The following is a 14,966-nucleotide window of genomic DNA, read 5'->3' on the forward strand; positions in this document are numbered from 1 at the left end:
TAATTATTCCTGAACAAAGTGGGGTAACTTGCGAATTTGCTCGAAAATCGGTTTATCCGCAACTTTGCGCCAAGTAAGAAACAGAATTTACGAAAACACAATACAGATAATTAAAATCTGAATGAACACCACCGCGGCTTGGGAACAAGTTTATGGAAGCTGCAGTAAAATAAATAGGTCATCCAGGAAGTGAATATGGATTCCATTGAGATAAGTGCGCATCCGACAAGTCTCAGTGTTAAGAATTCATTATCAATCTTTGTTATAAAGTTACCTACGGGCAATTTACGATCTCGTTAAGGTCGGAAATGTTCGATCGATCATCAAATATTCAGTTCATCTGCCATCGATGTGCTTCAACTGTGGTTCTATCACGAAAATTGGGCCTAAATTTACGCCGCTACAAAATTATTTGCTGCATCAAATTGAATCATCCATTATCAAAGTGGGTTTTCAATGTTAAATTTTTTTATTATTTTTGCTTGGGGCATGATGTGTGTTTTATGAGGCCCTAAGTCTCTCTGATACTATTACCCGAATTCTGGTTTTCATTGATGGAATCCATGAAGGTTCGCGAGTTCGAACTCTCCGCTGGAAATCGCTCTGTAGCTGTAATCTGATTTTTGAATGATCGTTCGAGCGTATGATTCTTATTATTAGCAACAATTTCCAGCTTGATTCGGCAGGAAAAGGAGATACGTTCGGAACTGATACAAAATTGGCGGCAGTTACACGGGAAGATTCGTTTATCAAATAATAGCGTTTTCCAAAATTTGAATCCCGAATAACAGGCATTCCACGCCAAAGCGATTTTACTCGTTTTCGGTGCAACTTCTTGGAAAAACGAGTTAAAACGTTCAACTTCATTTGGCAAGAACCGCACAGCCACCGTCACCTTTGGGGCACAGGCTGACGCCCCGGAGGTGGCGGCAATAATAGATATTTCGTTTCCAAAAAGACTATTTTCGAAAATTGAAATTTGTCACAACGAACGCCCCACGCTAATGTGCTTTTGATCGATTTTGGTGCGACAAGTTGTTCAACAAATAGGGACGAGGACACTGTAAAACAGCCTTGTGGCATTCCGTATATCTGATAAGATCCGACATAACTCGAAAAAAATCAAAAATCGTTTTCGGCGGAAAACCTTTTTAAATTATGGAATATCTGAAAGGAAAGTTTGGAGCGCAGTGTCCCCATTCAACAGAGGTAACAGTTGTGAGTGAAACTGTTGCACAACCCTTTGAGATTCAGAGCAAGAATAATGCCAACGCGCGTTTAAACATGTTCCTGGGGTAACGTGTCATTTAGCGGAAATCCCAGCAGCTGCACAACGAACCTGTGACGGTTTTCATTTCAAGCAAGCGATACAAGCAAAAAAAAAACACTTTTTCGACGAAATTGTCCTAAATATAAAAATCAGCTTAACAGTCATAAGACACATACCTGCAAAATTACCCAAGGGCGTACTCAGTGCCATCGCAACTTAAACCAATCCTCCTCCAAGAAGGTAAGTGACCGAGAAATTACCCCTTTTTAGTTGTCGAGCAGGGTACAAAGCACATGTCCGAGGGTCCTCGGAACTCGAGTGCGTTAACGTTAATGAATGCCATTGGTTGCCTTGCACCAATGGAGGCATATGCGTGGACCTCGATCCTCCTTTAAGGTACGAGTGCATTTGTCCTCGGGAACACACAGGCCTTAATTGCGAACTCGAACTGGCCTCGGCTGGTGCCATTATGCCCTCGAAGGATTTCATTTTGACTGTGATTGGTTGTTTACTGCTGCTTATGGGTAGGTATTCCACAATGTCTATGGATGATCATTCACCTTAACTTTATCAATCTTGCATGCTAGGTGAACAATTAGGGAATTAAAAGGAAAAGGTTTGATTTCAAAACTTCCAAACGGTTCTCCGGGTTTTCTCTATACGTGGAAGTCGCAAAACGACGCTTTTGTTCAAATTTCTCCATTGCACAATTCGTGATTGGGCGACCGTCCAGGGCGGCGACCCAAGGGAGCGGCGGACTTTCCCGGTCCGCTTTTTTCTTGGGGGTATGCGGGCAGTGATTACAAATTTCTCCGAGGACGCCAGGCTTGCTACATAGAAATGGAAAGATGGATGTTCCATTTGAGACAAGTTTTTTTTTTACCCACAAGCGGTCCAAAATGACGAGAGACATCCAAATGTGTGCTTAACTAATACCTTTGTGCCGTGGAAATGGAAATTTGATCAAAATTACGTGCTAACTCTGTGTTAAGTTGCTAAGTGAACGCGCCTATCTGAGATCGTCTGGCTTAAGAAAATCCAGTGAACCGTCTTAGTTTCGAATTTGAGCCGAAAACTTGCTCGATACCTTGGGCCAGCAGTTTACGTAATAAAAAGGCTGAAGCAATTATCCCTGATGAACCAAATTTCTTAAAAATTTAATTATAAAGTACTCAAACTTGCATCAACTTATGACAGCCTTTAGTGTTGATCTAATTAAAACTTGGAACTTCCCGGATGTTGTGGATTGATGAGTTTACTTCCGTGGCCGAAAAGAAGCAAAACGGTGACTTTAGCTTGTTTCAATGAAAACGTGCACCTTTATGTATTTGAAAGTCAATTCAAGCAAAGCCTTAAAATCGGTTTTTGTTCTCGAGAAACATGGCATTGCTAAGGCTAAGCTACAACTTTCATATATTTAGTTACAACATCGAAATGTGGCAGTTTCGTCAAGTTTCCAACTTCTAAAGAAGAGCTCAACCGGCTGAAAAGTATTAGAGTTGGTTAAAGTAAAAGTTTAAGCAAGTAGATCTTAGCGCTTGGCAATGGCACTTAGAAGATAATTCCTATGGAAACCGATAATTCTGTACACTTATCGTATCGTTACTATGCAAATAATTTACGACAATACTAAATTATCCTCCTGGTAGCGTTATCTGGACTTTGACTTTCTACCTCGGAGGTCCTATTACCGAGGTGCCGGCAACGTTACCGGGAGCATAGCTACCTTCAAAGTGACGAACTATTAAAATAACATAATTTATGGCGCTGTTAAACTTTGCATAACTCCGATAATTTGGACCTAAAGAGCTCGTCGATTTCCAATTTTTGCACCAGCATGCTAAAATCTACTCTAAACTTTTTTACTTTCATAATTACTTTCATAATCAAAACTAATTGACTTATCATAGTCCTGGTGCTGGTCTTCGTGGTCTATAACCGGCGAAGAGAGGCGCACATAAAATATCCAGGTCCAGACGATGACGTCAGGGAGAACATCATCAACTACGACGACGAAGGAGGAGGCGAAGATGACATGACGGCCTTCGATATCACGCCTCTGCAAATCCCGATTAATGGACCGCATCCAGAGTTCGATCCCAATAAGCTCGGATGTAAGTGATGTCGATGGCGGGGAGGGTTCAGGTTTAAATGTGTATTTGGTCGTGCGCAGTCACCATGATGGTGCCTGGCCAGGAGCCCAACGTGGGCGGTTTCATTGACGAGCACAAGAAACGGGCAGATTGCGACCCCAACGCGCCACCCTTCGACGATTTAAGGAACTACGCCTACGAGGGTGGTGGCAGTACTGCGGGATCTCTCAGCTCTTTGGCTTCTGGTAAATTATTAGCTATTAGTAATGAGTTCATTTTGCTCTTGTTCTTTTTTGTACGGTTTTGTAGTTGTTTTGTTATCTTTTTCCCTCTTAATTTCATTCTCTACAGTTGTTTTGAATTGTGGTTAATTGCAATGTTTCTCATATTAGTTTTTTCATTGTCGTGATAAGCAGTTTCTTAAATTTATCGTTTTATCAAATGTTGGCAGATGGCGGTTACGTGGCATAAATCCAAGTATGTGGTTAGATACAATGGCTTCAGCTTTGTATCGTTTTTGGTTGATTTTCATTTGGAATGCAGTTATGTGCCTTCACATGCAGACGTCTTAGTGGCTGTGTCCACTTTGATTTCATCATTACAATTCGAACTTAATATATGAACACGTGAAACAATGATAATAGTAATCCCTACATCACGGTGGACATGGTTTTAGTGCACAAGTTGTATATATCTGTGTAAAAGAAGTTATGAAACATATTTTTAAGGATTTTTTAGGAAGGTGTGGTTATATCCTTACCAATGGGGGTCTTGCCAAAACCCCGGTAACGATCCAAACTGGCACGTTATTGGAATTTCTTTGTTTTAATTATAAAATATAAACCCGAAATTGTACGCATATCTGCTGCATGGGCATCGTGAACTACCGTATCTTCAAAAAAGAGAAAACTGATAGATGTATCGACGTGTTTCTAGGAACACAGGAAAAATTCTCGCCGCAATTTTTGGAAAATTACAATTGAAAATCGTCACATTCTCGAAAAATAATATTTTAGGTCGACAAAAGTGTCGCGGAAATCGTCAAAGTTCGTAATTAGGCCGCTCAAGGGCGGGTTCCTTCGAAATTTCCACAAACTTCTCTCAGATGGGATGAAGTTATTTGAACATTGCGAAAAAGTCGTATTGTCGCAAATTTTATTTTATAGATACAATCGTCCGCTACTTTTCTAAAGGATTCTCGGGCATTGGCCCAAACATTTCCTGAAAAATCAATTTGAGATGGATGTGGAAGTAGTTCCTGATTAGGATATTCCCAGACATTCCTGCCCAAATCGGAAACTACTCACCCTACTATAGAATGTTTTCCTTATCAATCAATTTTTTTGGCCCCGTATAAATAACGGAAAGTGGCGGCAGCCAAATTTTACATACGAGCGAGGTAAGAAATATAACAAATGTCACGACAAGTGTCAACATTGACACAAGAATTCAGCATATTACCTATTAAAATTTGACATTTGTTAGAGTTGTCACCTCACTCACGCAATATACCAAATTCAGCCGCCGTCACTGTCCGTTCTTTTAAATGGCACCTATTGACGATCATCTCTTCTCTGTATAGTTAACTGACATTAGGACTATATAGGAAGACGTTTAAAGAAATCATCTCGACTTACTTAGAGGGAGACCCACCATACTTTTTCATTTATTTTCGAATTCTTCCTCCTTTCCAGGCACAGATGACGAACAACAGGACTACGGGTATTTGGATGCGTGGGGACCTCGTTTTGATAAATTGGCTGATATGTACGCCGCACCAGGAGAAGAGACTGAGCTTGAAGAATAGGCAGTTATTTAACTTAAAACAGAATCCTCATTCATACCAAAGACTTACCTTTAAGGAAAACTTACTTTAGGTTTAATTTTATATAGGAGCGTGGCTCATAAATATGGTATTTTCCTGGCAACAAAATCTCAGATTACTTTGGCTCATTATCATTGAGTACTCCATTTTGAGTGCATAAAGAATTTAACGATTGTTTGGAATTTTATGACAACGAATATTTTTTGTTTTGTTTGGAAAACTTCCTTGACAATACTTTGGTAAACACATCATGCTCAAAATAATGTTAAATTCTTTGCTGTGGTCAAAATTTAATGCTCATTTTTGCACTGCAGTCCATGGACTTATACGGGACTTTCTTCAGCTGTTAAGCCCTTGTTTACAGTGCTAATTTGAACTATCTCTCACTGCCACTTTTTTAGTTTTATACCGACGAGTTAAGGCATTTTCAAGGTTATTAATTTCGACGTTAGGATGGTTTCAAACTAGACATTCTGGACTTGACACTGCAAGAGGCCCTTCGGGTAGGCATCTATCCTACAGAGGCGCATATATTCTGATCAATATGAAGAGTTTGGACCCTCCCAGCTCATTGAAATACCATAACATAATCGTTCTCTCAATAAGCCAGCATTTCATTCACTTAGATAAAGTCACTAATTTCTAGGGGAATAGTATAATGCAGGTTATCCTAGTACTAATAGAAAAATCACCGTGAATGTTTGTTGAATTGAACGCGCTTAGTTTCAATCAGCCCTGTATGTTACAAGCATGCGAAAATAATGTATATATGACTAGAAAAGCATCTAAACAGAAATCACAACTTTTATATTTAAATAAGCACTGTATGTTGCCATAATAATGTGTTAATCTAACTTATTACATACTTAGGTTAATCAGACTGTAAAGGCTTTCACGGCCGGTGAAAATGCAATTGGGAATATTTTCTAGCCCTTCAAGCAGTGATCCAGTGACATTTGTTCATAACGTCCACGACGGCGATGGATCTTATCAAGGGCGATGAGATAACGATCAGAGAAGAGAGATGAGAAAAAGTCATTAATATGAGTCTCTCAAAATCTGAAAAACCTCCACCACAAATGGCAAAGGAAGTTCTACGATAATTTGAAGGATTTCTTAAGAATCTCAAAGTGACAATCTGAAGGGAAATCGAGGATAGGTCTATCGTGATAAAAGTCTTATTTTATTATGAAACACGGGAAACTTCAGGCTTACTTGGAGAAATTTTTCATTCATTAAAAACCTCAAAAATAGCTTCATACGTTTTACAGAAAACTATAACTATAGCGGGATAATTCTTAAATAATTCAAGCATATATTGTTAAATTCCCAAATACTTTGGTTCAAGCTTAACCGGACAAATTCGTTTGAAGATATAAAGATAACTTAATACGAATGAAGATTAATCTGAACAAAGGTCTCATGTACATGTGCTGAGGTGCGCCGCATTTGTGGACGAAAAATCGAGAAACGCTTCCTACGAAGTACTAATTAGGTTCCCGGAAAATATTGCCAAATTGTTCTTAGGTTAAGCTTAAGTCGAATACTCATTGTTTAGTACGTAACTTAGTTCTTAGTAACCTTTGAAGAAATTGGGCATTGATTTTAAACTTTTTCACACGCGCGTGTTTAATTGGGGGTGTGAACGAACGAAGCGATTCGCGATCAGTTAAGATAATAGTAAGTAAAATAGGAGAAATCTTAATTAGTGTTACCTGTTTCTATATAAATAATATTGTGCGGGTTATTTTCACACTTCCAATTGTTGTACTCTGCTCTGTCCATTTTTGTGAAAGACTGACGTCAATTTTACCGCGATATTGTTATAAATTTGACGTAAGTTTAAAGTGAATATATTATTATTACCATAGAGAAAGCTCTAGGATAGTTAACTAATATGTACTTTTCTCCAAAGACACTGGTATATCTGTAAAAGCTATGCATGTCCTCAATTTTTAGAGAGATCGCATTGCAGGACAATAAGTCCTAATCTTATTCAGAAAGATCTCTTTAAAGGTTGTTCATTTTTTCTTACTAATTATGTTAATTTTTGTAGGTATGTATATAGAGCAAAAAGAACGAGAGGGATGGATGCGTCGTGCCAATACTACCTTGTAATTGTAACAAAAACTGAATGCTGAAACTAAAAAATATTAAAATAATGAATACATGTTTGCACTCACTTTATTCATCCTGTCATTTACCAAATTATGTATGTATTTATTCCAATGTTCGTCTTATGATTCGAATAAGTACCCATTTCAATTTTATTCATTAACGCCACTTATGTAGAAAACGTTTAACAAGAATTTTTATAGGCAACAAACTTTTGGGTTGTGTGAAAATTTTTGCTAAAGTGTAATAGAAATCACGCTAAAATCTTGATTTTAATCCGGTTGTATTATGTAAAATTTGAGTGGTAATCTAGTTTGCGAATTCTTAATTTTCTTAAGGGTTCGCTTTAGGTGAATTAATATTACGTATCTGTGGTATGTAAAATTATTTCGAATTTTTTATTTAAATAAAATTACATAGAAATTAATTTCAGAAGTATTTTATTCTTGATTATGTACAAAGAATCCTTTATTTTGCCCCTTAAAGACGGGTCCTTTGAAGCACGATTCAAAGTCGGATACAACAGACGAATCGAAAATGACGATCTTTGTTTCCAGAGGCGACTCTCGTTATTTTCGGGAAACCGGCTTTTGCAAAACATTTCTTTATGAATTCAAGTTAAAGAAATATCCGTTAATAGTAATCAATCAAGAGTCTTATCGTCAATTTGCTTTAACTTGAAAACGAAGCGATGTGCGAAGAAATACCGAAGGACCGAGCAGTTGAAATTGTTGACAAACCAATCCTGTAGGCACCCCTCTAACGCTTTTGAATCAACTCGAATATCTGAATTAATATCTAAGTTGATATCTAAAAGACACTCTAGTAAAGAAAGGGAAATATAGATATAACGACTATCTGAAAAAAATGTTGCTGATAATTTTAGTGCAGTGCCAAATGACCCAATTCAGGTAGTTCCGGAAAACACCAATAAAGATTCAATTTCCTCAATGATTTCAACAATATTTTAGTGCATATCCAAAACAGTTTAACTATGTGATTTTCGAAAATTCCTGTATTTGAAGGTCACTGAGGTTATTCACTGTTCTCCATAATCCGATCACATTAACGGACAATTAACTAAAGCAGAGTCGCTTAAATTCTAATAAACATACTTAAAGTAGGTTTGACATTTTGACAATATTTAAGAACCTCGCACCTTTACTAAAAGCCAAACCCGAAGGCCTTGGAGAGCCGGAAGCTGCCTCTACCACAAAAGAGACCATGATGTATTAAATACCAGGTTAACCCTGATCTGTCTCCTCTGAAACTACACACCTAATTATACAATAATCCATATTGAAGAAAATTATCAAACCGAACACTTCGTGCCAAGTCTCAGTGGTAGAAACACCTAACGACCAATTACTTTCCTAAGAAGATACACTTGCGTAAATCCCAGAAAGGAATGAAAATTGCTTCAGAAACCGAGGAATCGCTTTGACTCTTCATTTCTTCGTGCATATGTCAGCGAAGGTCAGTCCGCATACTTGAATGGCAAGTTCTTTCTTTATAGCAGCTCGCCACTTCAGTTTGCCCACCAGTTACAACTTAATCATGAACAAGTTACGATGTATTGTTTGGATTTGTCTTCTTATTGGTGAGTTTTTAACAGATTTTGTATTTAAAAAAATGTATGTACACATATGTAAGTGGTAAAGGTGCAAGAAGGAAAGCTTGCAAGTCTGCTTTTGACTTCTTTGCTTCGCCTTCAGATATTTACACACCTTTCTATCGGGGCATTGTTGAATATTTCTTATTGTGAACAGTGCGGTCCAGTACCAAGTATTATAGTTTAATAAGTAGATCACTTTCTTGGTGCTTTGTAATTACTTTTAAAATTTAAATGCCAACTTGGTGCGTTTTGCCGAGTGACGGTGACGAATCACTAATCAGCACTAAGTTTATTAAGCTGCCTTTGTGCGCTTTTTATACGGAAATAGACAGTTAATCGATTGAAAGGAAGCAATCGTTTATCTACTCGTCGAAACAAGCCACCATTGGCATATTCTTTTCAATTAACACCCCATGAAACCGTCCGAACGTTGCCATAGCAAATGGGGTGCAAGTCGTCGCGCATAAAATTTCCAGATTATACTTTTTGGTCTAGAATCGCCTAGAACCAGAGGATGCAAAATGCACTGGCAAAATCTAATTTCCAATATTCTTCCATCGTCGTCTGTGTCGTGGTTTCGAACCTTTGTGGGCGTAAACCTTTAGCACTTTCATCACATACATAAATAATTAGTAATTCTTAATAGAATTTTGCAAGTTTGTAACACGTAACCTCTTGCCCGATATGCCAAGTTATGCTGAAATATATCCTTCCTTATTTCACAGGCCAGTTTCGCAGTTTTCAAGCCTTTTTAACAACAATACACAATACATTTAATTGATTTTTGTATTTTTTTTGTCAGTTCATTAGGGAAAGTTGAGATTGTAGAAAGTCGCTTATTCGCTTGCGTAAACTTCGATTGATGGAAACCCCCCAAACTTTACATTAACCAGTGTCGGATTCATTCTTGTTGAAAGGGTTTACTTGAAAAAATTTCTTAAGTCATTCTAGTTCATTAGTAGCTGCATACATGTATCGCAGCGGGAAATGTTTATGAATCTGGCTTTGACCTTGGTTATTTCTTTGGTGCCACCGGTCTCACTTTCAACCAAAACAAGTACCCATTATAAAATCATTAATTTTCAATTGACAGTGGTAATTCGGGTATTTTTAGCATAATTTTGTTATTATAAATCTAGTTGTAACGGTAATATCACGGAATAGCCATCTTCAATTGTGAAGAAACTAGAATTGACCCGAATCAAGCAAAACAGTAGATTTGATGTCTTTAACTTCGTGGCCCAAAAATTCAGCACTTTCATATTGATTAGAGATCTTAATGTTAGATGGATAAAGAAATTACAGCCTCCAAGATCTGTCGTTCTGAAGACATTATACATTCGGTAATTTAAGAAAAGCTTGAATTACTCTGTGGCTCTGAAAAATTAAGTAACTTTGAAGTAACCGAATGGGCTTCAACAGGAAAAAAGTACGTTTCGTAAAATCAACTCGTTTTTGCAACAAATATACTGTATTTTCGAGCCCTCTGCTCTGGAATGGTCATCAACCCCCATAGCAATGATCCTAGGGTACACTATACACACATCTAGGATTGTAATGTTATACCGTATTTCAATTTGTAACACTATATAAAGGCTAATTTATGCGAAATCTTCTAAATTACATAAATTTTAAAATAAATTGAGGGAACGTAAACAGGACAAACAACAAATTCTATAGATTTATGAAGTCTGGAAACGTACTTCCGGACCCCATATCTAATCTACAGGGCAGTTGCAATGTGTAAATGGGTCAACGCTGGTGAAGCGTTCTCAGCTCCTCTCCAAGGCACAAAATCTCAAATAATTACTAGAAAAAACCGGTCAATAAAAATAAAGTTACAAAAGTTTACAAAATCGTTTCACCGTTTTCGAAAATTTACATATGAATTTACTACTCAGAACCAGTACCGCTTGAATCAGCAAATATCTACTCTAACACATTCGTCATGGCGGATGCCGGAGTCTGCTAACATTTTGTTGTTCCGGGACGAACAAACTCAAATTGTAAATGTAAAAATTGTTGTGGCAACTAGTGAAATATTTCTCTATATACCTGAATTACGTAAAAAAAATGTCGCATAGCTCTATTTTTACGGTGGCTGCTCTGCAATGAACTTTATTTCTCTTATATACATCACAGAAGAACAGTGAAAGTTACAGAAAGCTCAAACGTGTCGTGTTCTTTAGCGCACATACGTGTCTGTTAGATTGAAAATGCCTTCTTACGGTGTTTATCATGGCTCCTTTAACTTTCAGTTAGCAAAACGTAGCTGCACTACGGGTCTAATTGAAAATTCTACCATAGAGCCACGACAGACACCGGCCCCTACCAGCCATTTTGTTAAGCGATTCCTTGACATTATTCTCAATGTTGCGTCTAATGTTGAAGGCGTTGAAGATAATTTTACTTTAAACTATTATGATATATAAAGGCGTAAAAGCAAAGGTCCTTAAAATGTTGAAATGATCGCGGGAGTAGTTGGGAAAATTTGCACTGTTGCTTGAATTACAGATTCACCTCACTTACCAGTATCACTTATTTCAACTGCTTCAATCCACTCGATATTAGTAAACTTTAATTATCACAATTATTCTTACCCTAGGAGGAGCCACTACTGCTTCTTCCCGAAAACAACCCGCGAAACAAGAAGATGATTCTCTAACTTCAGATGAATGTCCCGAAGCCAACGGATACTTTGCGGATGCGGAACAATGCGACAAGTACTATCAATGCTTAGATGGTGTCATCACCGAAAAATTGTGTCCTGATGGTATGGTCTTCAATGACTATAGCTCCGAATACGAAAAATGTGACTTGCCTTTCAATATTGACTGCAGTCAAAGACATAAACTTCGTAAGTGATCTATGAAATTCATAATTCCATATCTAAAATGTCCCCTTTGCAGAACAACCCCAACCATCAGAACATTGCCCCAGGAAAAATGGCTATTTTGCTCATGAAGAAAGAAACATTTGCGACAAATTCTATTATTGCGTGGATGGCAAATTCAACATGATTATTTGCCCCAATGGACTTGTGTACAACGAAAACGCTGGAATTTGCTCATGGCCTGATGAGGCTAAGAGGAAAGGATGCACCTCTGAAGGTATCAGTTACCAACCTCACCATCACAATAAATATGTTAAAATACCACCTTTGCAGAGGTATTTCAATTTGAATGCCCTAAAGTAAACGAATCAATCGGAGCTACTCATCCAAGATACGCAGACCCTGAAGACTGCCAATTCTTTTATGTCTGCATCAATGGTAACACTCCTCGAAGGAATGGATGCAAATTGGGTCAAGTATTCGATGACGACGTAAAGAGATGTGACTGGGCCAGAAACGTACCTGAATGGTGAATTTCTTGATTTCATTGGTTTCCAAATTTATTAATTTACTCTGTTTTAGCGCTGACTGGTACAAAGGTCGCCTTACCGAGGAGCAAATAAAGGAGTTGGAGAATCCCACAACACCAAAACCAAAAGTTACCAAGGTCTCAAAGAGGAGGAATAGGCCGAGGCCTTTGGTAGCTGAAGAACAGTGAGGAATAAATGTCTTTAAGTTAATAGGTGCTTAAATGTAATGTTAAAAAGAGATGTTGAATAAAATAACAAAATGGGAGAAATTCAATTAAAATTAAAAAATACCTTCACGTACTAACCTGAACTAATTTGAACGCAAACATTTTTTTTTTCTAAGTAAATATTTCATTCTATTTAGTAGGGTATTCATTGGTTTCTAAAAGCAAATTAAAGAAATACATAAGTTAAATGCAACCTTCTATTCCGAACGATTTAGGAGACGGTACTAATGAACCATAGCAAATGGACCACCAATGTAGGAATGTTTTATGTTCTATTAAATATTCATATCGCATACCCCAATCCTGAACTAACTCCCGTGCCAAGATAAGAGAGGCATGAGCAGTCATCTGTTCAAACAACTTTTTAATTTCAGTCTGTGGCTTGGAAATAAAATGACTCACACATCGGCCACAGGTTTGTTAAAAATGTACTTGTCCATTTCTTGTGATAACTGAGACATTCCATAAAGGAATGAAATCTGGACGCTCCCCATAAGTAATTTAGTTGAAATAAACCTTCCTTGCAAGTACCTACAAATTGAATGTTGTTAAGTTACTTGGGATATTTGACTTCAGTTTGAAGCTCCTATCACTTTGCTATATAAAAACTGAACCTTATCTTACATGTATATCTCTCACCTCATATGGAATAAACTAACTTTATAATACTCTATAATTAAACTCAATCAAAATTTATCAGTTTAAAAATTAGTTATTTTAATGCAAAAGATATATAACTTAACCCAAATGTAAGATAAGAATTTCATAATATTCCTCCCTCTCATTTCTTTGCTTTCTTCTTCTCAGCTTCTTCCTCTTTTTCTTTTTCAATCTCAGTAACATACTGCTCAATGGTGTTACCATCCAACATTTCCATAGGTTCCCCATGACGCATTACTGCAATTTCTAAATTCTTTTGTCCTGATTGAACGACTTCCAGCAAGGCTCGAATAGCTAACTTAATGGTCCCTTTAAGGTAAAAAGTAAATGTAGTTTTTATTCAAACGTCTATAATTCATAAAATGTTCTACCTCTTTCTGTAGACACTTCATCGGCAGTATAATACTTCTCCAAGAATTCCCTTACTGTTTTTGCTGATCTCCCAGTAGCATTTGCTTTCCACTCATAGTAAATACCTGAAGGTTCAGTCTGATATAAGTGGGGACTACCATCAAAATCAAAACCTCCAATAAGGCAAGAAATCCCAAAAGGCCGTCTACCATTACTTTGAGTGTACTTTTGTTTCAGACTTGCTATGTATCTATAGATAATTTGATTAACTTTTCTATTTATAAGAAATATAAGTAATTCAACCTCGTAATGTATTCTAATGTCACAGGGTCTTCAACAGTCAATTTATGACTCTGGCACTCAATTTGAGCACGATTAATTAGAATTCGGGCATCAGCAGTCAATCCTGCAAATGCCATTACAACATGGTCATCTAAGAGGCATATTTTTCGCACTGTGCGCTCCTCTTGGAGTTTTGCTACCGATTTCTTTTCTACTCCAAGAACAACTGTGTTGGCTCCTCGAACTCCAACCTGTAAGTATTAACCACTTTATAAAACATTTAGGAGTCAAAAAATAAAATGAAATGACAGTCAATAAAATTGGAAGTATGTAAAATATCGTTGTACTCAAAAACGATGCTAGTACTAAGGACAGAAAATGGGTAGAAATAAAGGAAAATAAACATATAGAAATATTTGATAAATCAGGACAAAACAGTAAGCAAAGAATACAACTTACGGCTGTAGATCCTTTACGGACGGCTTCTTGGGCATATTCCACTTGAAGTAAATGTCCATCGGGCGAGAACACAGTAATTGCACGATCGTATCTTGCAGACATTTTTTTTTAAATACAAAATTTCTTTACACTTCTCGAAGATGAAAATGAAAAGCCGAAATCTAACCTCAAAAACTATTTTGCTCGTAAGGGCGACTTGCAGGAAATGGACATTTGAGGAGTCAATATTTTTGACAGTTGACCTTAAGAACAATTTTTACTAATAGTTCACCACTACGTCAAGAACGTAAATAATAGTGAAAATATTAAGGTTTAAAGATACAGACAGATGAATTTAAGAAATACAGATCGTCAATAATAAATTATTAAACACCAAAGAAATTAAAAATCGATCGTTCATATTTCCTTGTGTGTACTTCTTTTTCAGTACTATCTCAAATATCAAGATCATACACATGAATATATTGTTCGTTCAGTTCAAAGAAGAAAAATGTAAATACTTTTCAATACAATTTATTGGAAATTATGTTCTTTAATCAACTATGAAGATTGTCCAATAGCCTGCCAAAAAACCGAAACATATGGGAAGACATTAATGGGTGTTTTAATATCTCAACTAGAAGTATGCGAGGTAAGAAATGATACTCCAAAGAAACCAGAACTCACAAAAACACGGAAATCATCAGAAAACTATTTTCACCTTTCA

The 14,966-nt window shown here is 37.0% G+C and overlaps 3 protein-coding genes across 13 annotated transcripts in view; 2 read left to right on the forward strand and 1 right to left on the reverse strand.

The window, feature by feature from the left end:
- CadN (Cadherin-N) overlaps window positions 1-7,730 on the forward strand; it is a 267,563-nt gene extending 259,833 nt beyond the window's left edge. For 5 of the 11 annotated variants that reach the window (XM_066291539.1, XM_066291532.1, XM_066291534.1 and 2 more), the window contains exons 34-37: window positions 1,541-1,794; window positions 3,181-3,384; window positions 3,444-3,608; window positions 5,058-7,730. In XM_066291539.1, the coding sequence (XP_066147636.1) occupies window positions 1,541-1,794; window positions 3,181-3,384; window positions 3,444-3,608; window positions 5,058-5,170 (736 nt within the window). In that variant the 3' untranslated portion in view covers window positions 5,171-7,730. Of the gene's footprint in view, window positions 1-1,540; window positions 1,795-3,180; window positions 3,385-3,443; window positions 3,609-3,814; window positions 3,841-5,057 lie in introns of all 11 variants that reach the window. The other 6 variants (XM_066291536.1, XM_066291537.1, XM_066291535.1 and 3 more) reach the window with 2 other exon arrangements.
- An 863-nt stretch (window positions 7,731-8,593) lies between these two features.
- Window positions 8,594-12,575, forward strand: LOC136344261 (protein obstructor-E-like). The gene is made up of 5 exons (XM_066291561.1): window positions 8,594-8,903; window positions 11,524-11,775; window positions 11,828-12,028; window positions 12,085-12,280; window positions 12,334-12,575. Exons 1-5 carry the CDS (start codon window positions 8,798-8,800, stop codon window positions 12,467-12,469), a joined length of 891 nt encoding a protein of 296 aa, XP_066147658.1. The 5' UTR covers window positions 8,594-8,797; the 3' UTR covers window positions 12,470-12,575.
- A 625-nt stretch (window positions 12,576-13,200) lies between these two features.
- On the reverse strand, window positions 13,201-14,466 carry LOC136344262 (proteasome subunit alpha type-7-1-like). The gene is made up of 4 exons (XM_066291562.1): window positions 14,261-14,466; window positions 13,823-14,052; window positions 13,540-13,769; window positions 13,201-13,477 (listed from the first exon to the last, which is right to left on the reverse strand). The coding sequence occupies exons 1-4, from the start codon at window positions 14,360-14,362 to the stop codon at window positions 13,290-13,292; spliced, it is 750 nt and encodes a 249-aa protein (XP_066147659.1). The 5' UTR covers window positions 14,363-14,466; the 3' UTR covers window positions 13,201-13,289.
- Between the last annotated feature and the right edge of the window lie 500 nt (window positions 14,467-14,966).

Source organism: Euwallacea fornicatus, chromosome 16 (assembly GCF_040115645.1).
Source record: "Euwallacea fornicatus isolate EFF26 chromosome 16, ASM4011564v1, whole genome shotgun sequence".
Lineage (NCBI taxonomy): Eukaryota > Metazoa > Arthropoda > Insecta > Coleoptera > Curculionidae > Euwallacea > Euwallacea fornicatus.

Coding starts and splice junctions, on each gene's coding strand:
- LOC136344261 (XM_066291561.1), top strand. CDS start 8,798: ATGGCAAGTTCTTTCTTTATAGCAGCTCGCCACTTCAGTTTGCCCACC. Junction 8,904..11,523: donor TTGGATTTGTCTTCTTATTG/GTGAGTTTTTAA, acceptor TTCTTACCCTAG/GAGGAGCCACTACTGCTTCT. Junction 11,776..11,827: donor CAGTCAAAGACATAAACTTC/GTAAGTGATCTA, acceptor TCCCCTTTGCAG/AACAACCCCAACCATCAGAA.
- LOC136344262 (XM_066291562.1), bottom strand. CDS start 14,362: ATGTCTGCAAGATACGATCGTGCAATTACTGTGTTCTCGCCCGATGGA. Junction 13,770..13,822: donor ACATTAGAATACATTACGAG/GTTGAATTACTT, acceptor AATTATCTATAG/ATACATAGCAAGTCTGAAAC. Junction 13,478..13,539: donor TGAAGTGTCTACAGAAAGAG/GTAGAACATTTT, acceptor TTTACCTTAAAG/GGACCATTAAGTTAGCTATT.